The 5,000-nt window shown below is 48.1% G+C and overlaps 2 protein-coding genes across 2 annotated transcripts in view; one reads left to right on the forward strand and one right to left on the reverse strand.

The window, feature by feature from the left end:
- Nucleotides 1–1,886, reverse strand: part of LOC122256842 (histone H4) — a 3,897-nt gene extending 2,011 nt beyond the window's left edge. Inside the window, exon 1 of the mRNA XM_043021795.2 lies at nucleotides 1–1,886. This exon is cut by the window's left edge and continues 2,011 nt beyond it. The gene's annotated coding sequence lies outside the window, so the exon portion shown is untranslated.
- A 2,945-nt stretch (nucleotides 1,887–4,831) lies between these two features.
- LOC122259849 (histone H3) overlaps nucleotides 4,832–5,000 on the forward strand; it is a 411-nt gene continuing 242 nt past the window's right edge. The window contains exon 1 of the mRNA XM_086556692.1: nucleotides 4,832–5,000. This exon is cut by the window's right edge and continues 242 nt beyond it. Coding sequence (XP_086412818.1) covers nucleotides 4,832–5,000 — 169 coding nt within the window.

Consider the following 5,000-nt stretch of genomic DNA (forward strand, 5'->3'; position numbering starts at 1 on the left):
AAGTTCGTATCAAAAGTTAAACCAAGGATGGTACAAGAGGATGTGATTTGAAGCGGTGGTTGTAGTCTGTCGAAGCTGTTGAGGTAAATGTTGTCGTAAGGAGGAAGTTTTCGTGGTTTTAAAAAGAGAACTTTTGTTTTCGTCGCGTTAGTCTTGATACGCCATTTATGCTCCCATCTCGAGACATTGTCAAGTTCGTCATTGATGCGTCGAACGACACCTGAAAGCGCATCGTGTCGAGCTAAGTGAGTACAATCGTCGGCATAGAGGATAGTGAGTGAATCTGTGTGTGTGGGGTTTGGAAGGTCATTTGTGTATAGTGTATAGAGTGTTGGGCTGAGTATGCTGCCCTGAGGTACTCCTGCGTGCATTGAAATTGTGCCTGAAACTTGATTTAAGAATTTAAGCTTTAATCTACGGTTATCAAGAAAATTGCAAAGTAACTTCTTAATTAAATTTGGAAAGTTAAATTTGGTGCACAGCTTGTACTTCAGGCCAGTATGCCAGACCGTGTCAAAGGCCCGCTCAACATCTTTCGTGACAAGAACAGTCTTTAGTCGTCGGTCTCTGTTGTTACTGATGTAGTTCGTCATGATGTTAAGTGCGTCTTGCGTCGAGTGATGCGAGCGAAAGCCGAATTGTTTGGGAGAGAGAAGGTTATGGTCTTCGAGATACCACCTTAGTCGAGTGTTTATGATTCGTTCGAAAATTTTCCCTAACGTCTCGAGTAGACTAATAGGGCGGTAACTCTTAGGGTCTGTCAGGTCTTTTTGTGGCTTAGGAATGAGGGCCACTAAAGCGGTCTTAAAGGGAACAGGAAAATAGCCGGTCGCGAGAGAAGAGTTGTAAAGATTTGTTAAAGCTTGGATGAGGTTGTCAGGAAGATGAAGAAGAGCGTCGCGTCCGATCTGTGAGGAGCCTGGAGCCTTACGAGGAACCCTCTTTAATCTTTCTTTGACCTCCTCACACGAGATGGGGGCTAAGAGTTCGCAGGTGTCGTCCAGCCTATCCAGACGGATAATTGGCTCTGGATTAGTTTCTACCCTGTTATTTTGACTCCAGGTTTCGATAGATTGAATATGTTGAGTGAAGAGTGGGTGGGGTGGGTGAGGGTAGAAAACTTGAGCCCAGTGCTCTTGAAAACTCGAATAACATCCACGGGATTCGTTACATTTACGTTATTATGAGTGAGGTGGGAAAAGGGAGGGTAATTACTACCTTTAAGTTGCTTAATTCTTTGCCAAAATTCCCGTGGATTGCGAACTCTGTTTGTTTCTACTTTCTTAACCAAATTTATCCAATAATTTTGATGGTCTGTATCAAGACTATCGATGACATGTCTTCGGAGAATAGATAAGTCCCATCTAACTTGGTTTAGTCTATTTAAATTTTGCGTGAAACGACTTCTATAACAAGTCAAGAGACGTTTTGTCCTTTCAGATGGCTGAAATGACATGCGAATTTTATACGAAGATCTGGGGATAGATCTAAGCATAGCTGAAGAAATGGAGGTGAAGATGAAGTTCCAATACCTATCTATTGATTGGGTGTCATTCCCATCGAGATTAACATGAAAATTTTGATCATTTAACGTTTGAGTGAAAGTCTCCCAATCTGCTTGTTTATACCGGAAAGATCGTTTTTCTTTGTTGAGTATAGGTGAGGTTGAAATCTTTAATATGACGGGTATGTGGTCCGAACCGACGTTCGGACCGGGTTGTAGGTGTGTGTGGTAGGCGAGTGCTGCCCTGTTCCCAAAGACGAGATCAGGGCGGCCCTTTCCTCTGTTTGTGTATGAGGTGAAGAAGTCGGGTCCGATGTAGTGGAGTCTTTTTGTTTCAAAGATAGAAAAGAGTTGCCTACCATGGGGGTTGGTAGATCTGTGGTGTAGTGCCGTGTGTGTGGCGTTGATGTCTCCGGCAAAGAAGACTGGGAGGCTGGTATAATTAAAAATCTTATTGAAATCTGCAAGAGGCAAGTTAGAATTTGGAGTGACATAGGCAGTGGAAAGGATAATAGGGCCCTGTGGGGTGAATATCCTGACTGCCATGAAGTCAGGGTGAGTGAATGGGGTGGTGATGAACTGAAAGCTGAGGGTGGATTTGATGAGAATACAGGACCCTACGTGCACTCCGTCTCTTGATTGCCTTGATGTGTATCCATAGTGCCGAATTCTATAGCCATTCGTGATGCCTATAGAATTCAGTAAGACGACATCGGGGCGTTCTTCTTCTAGAAAGTTGTAGAACAGGTTTCTGATGGAAAAAAAAGACCTTACGTTCGCTTGTACGATTGTTAGCATGTCACTCAAGGCAAAACCATTTTACCTGGGTTCACCTTGCGTGGCGTAACCCGCTTCCTGGAGCGGTCCCGAGCTCGATCCTCGATGTCCGGTTCGAGGTCAGGAAGAGAGTCCTGCGAGCAGGACACAGGGCGGAAGTCCTGGGAATCGGCGGACCAATCTCCAATACTCCCACGCTGCCCCATGGCTCCCCCGGAGGAGAGCAGGGGAACTGTCTCCTCAAGGGGAGGAAGGAGCTCGTTCGCGACCCCGGAGACGAACTCGACGTCGATCTCGGAATCGCTTGAATCCTCATCGAGGATAGTGTCATCGTGGTGATGACAAGGAGCAGGAAGGGGGGGATCCTTCTTGTCTGTTTCTGTATGCTTGGATGGTGGCGTGATGTGTTTGCGTGTATGATCAGTGTTTATTGCAGAATTGCGTGCTTGTGCGGTTTCGTCTGTTTTGCGTTGTGGTGGTGGTTGCAAAACGAGGTGTCGTGGAGTGGAGCTAAGAGGCACTGAGTTAGTGTTTGTAGCCTCAGTAGCTTTAGTTTCGGTGGTTGTGGCGTACTCTGAAATGTATAGATTGTCGTCTTCGAAGATCTCCTCGGGGATGACAATGCTGGGGAATCCGTTTTTCTGTAGCATGAGTGGGACAATGTTCGCGAATCTTTTAGCGTTGTATTTGGCAGCAATGAGAGCGACGTGTAAGATGGTTTGGATTTTCGGGTCTGTGTTAGGAGTAAAGGCGTTTGTGGTTGGGAGTGGTAAGGGCATTGTCATCTTTGAGGAGGTCGGCCTGGGTGTACTGGTTTGAAGAGGTCGAGTGGCTGCTGTTGTGGCGTAAGAGGGGGCAGTGTTTTTGTTTTCCCTAATCTCAGTACGTTTTGCTTTCAGTATGGCTTTACGTCTCGGGCAGGATCCGCTAACTGCGACGTGAGAACCCTCGCAGTTGCAGCATTTGATGCTCTCTTTGCACTTGGCGAAGAAGTGACCCTCGCCAGCGCAACGGGAGCATCGTTGTGGGTGTGGGCATGTGTGTTTGCTGTGGTCGAAGCGGTAGCAGTTTAGGCATTGCTCTATCGGAATAAAGCACTCTGGTTCTACGTTGTATGTTGGAACCGATGTATTAAACATCATGAGTCCACGTGCTAGAAGTTTCTGTGCTTCCTCAGGGGCAGAGACTCGTATCTTGACGATACGAGACTCGGGAGGCTTATAAACATCAAGAACAGTGACACCGTTCTTGGCGGATACTTCCTGGGCAATAGACTCAGCAGATCGTGGGAGGATCGTCCTGTCGATCTTTCTTGCCACGACCGTGCATTTGGCCTTCGTTTCGGGAGAGGGTACGGGAGTGAAACCATGATCTTTAAGTTTTCTCTGGCCTTCGGCCGAAAGAAAGGGGGTCAGGTGCTCAGCTTTGGCTACTGTCACTTTGTAGCCTTTATGAACTTGAAAGAGGTGGGTGACTGCCACCTCAGTGAGAGTGAAGATCCTCTGGAGAGCCTCCTCTGAAGAAAGAGGCTCTCCATCGTATGCTAATTTAATGACGTGACCCATGGATTACGTCATAGCGTGATTGATGGTGAAGGGCAACAGGGTCAGTTTAGCAGAAGCTATTTCAATGACCAAGACGAGGACGAGGAATTCAACGTTAAGGGAAACGATAAGGGGGGTCCCTACCTGCCTATCAGTTCCTATCAGTAATTTGAACTAAAATGGCAGTCATGAGATGGTCTGCCAGACCAGTCCCTAACAAAATGGCAGCTCTCAATCCACCGTAAGGCAGGCACACTAAGGCCCCCCAGACACACCCTCCCCTGCGGGAGGTAAAGGTCTGCCCACGTCCAAGCACGAGCTTGAAGATGGGGTTCGGTTCACCAGAAGGTGGAAAGAGAGCTATCCTATTGCCGAAAAAAATTACGTATAGAAAAAGAAAAGCAGGTGGTTAGCCTCTAATTGTAAGCTAGCCTACAATTAGAGCGCTAGAGACAGCAAGGTGCTACGGTATCACCAAGGGTACCAGAGCAAGGGCCAGGTCGAAAGGAATTGTCGTGGGTGTGTCAAAATCTCTTTAATACCACAACAAACAACCTTGGATCCAATGTGAGTCCACTGCCCTGATGATAATCAATGATAAATTGCGGGCGCCCCGCCAGGTATTCGTAGCGCGTCACCTCCGTCGATGTAGCGGCGAGGCGGCGGCATCAAAGGCGCGCTTATCTCGACTGACCGCCGTGCAAACACAAGCAAGCCCCCGCCTTGTTAACGGCAAAAAGTCAGGTCACGGAACTTGTCAACTTGCTTGCTTCTGTCTTTACTTACCACTGTTGCACGATAAGGCCACGTGACAGCCGAATCTTATCGTTACCTGTCATCAAAGGTGTCGTAGCTCTGGCCTTGTTTACACAGTGGAAAGGGGCGGAGTCAAACGAGGGTCTGGCAGCCACACGCCGCGCCGCTGGGGACCGGCCGCTCTGCTATAAATTCAGGGCTTAGGGGCGCGGCAATTTGATATCTTTATAGATAGAAGCCAAGTTGCAACATGGCACGTACCAAGCAGACCGCACGTAAGTCTACCGGAGGCAAGGCCCCCCGCAAGCAGCTGGCCACCAAGGCTGCACGCAAGTCAGCCCCTGCTACCGGAGGTGTCAAGAAGCCCCATCGTTACAGGCCAGGAACCGTTGCCCTTCGTGAGATCCGTCGTTACCAGA

The sequence above is a fragment of the Penaeus japonicus genome, unplaced genomic scaffold, assembly GCF_977035675.1.
Source record: "Penaeus japonicus unplaced genomic scaffold, GWHDUDI00000001_assembly GWHDUDI00000033, whole genome shotgun sequence".
Classification (NCBI taxonomy): Eukaryota; Metazoa; Arthropoda; class Malacostraca; order Decapoda; family Penaeidae; genus Penaeus; species Penaeus japonicus.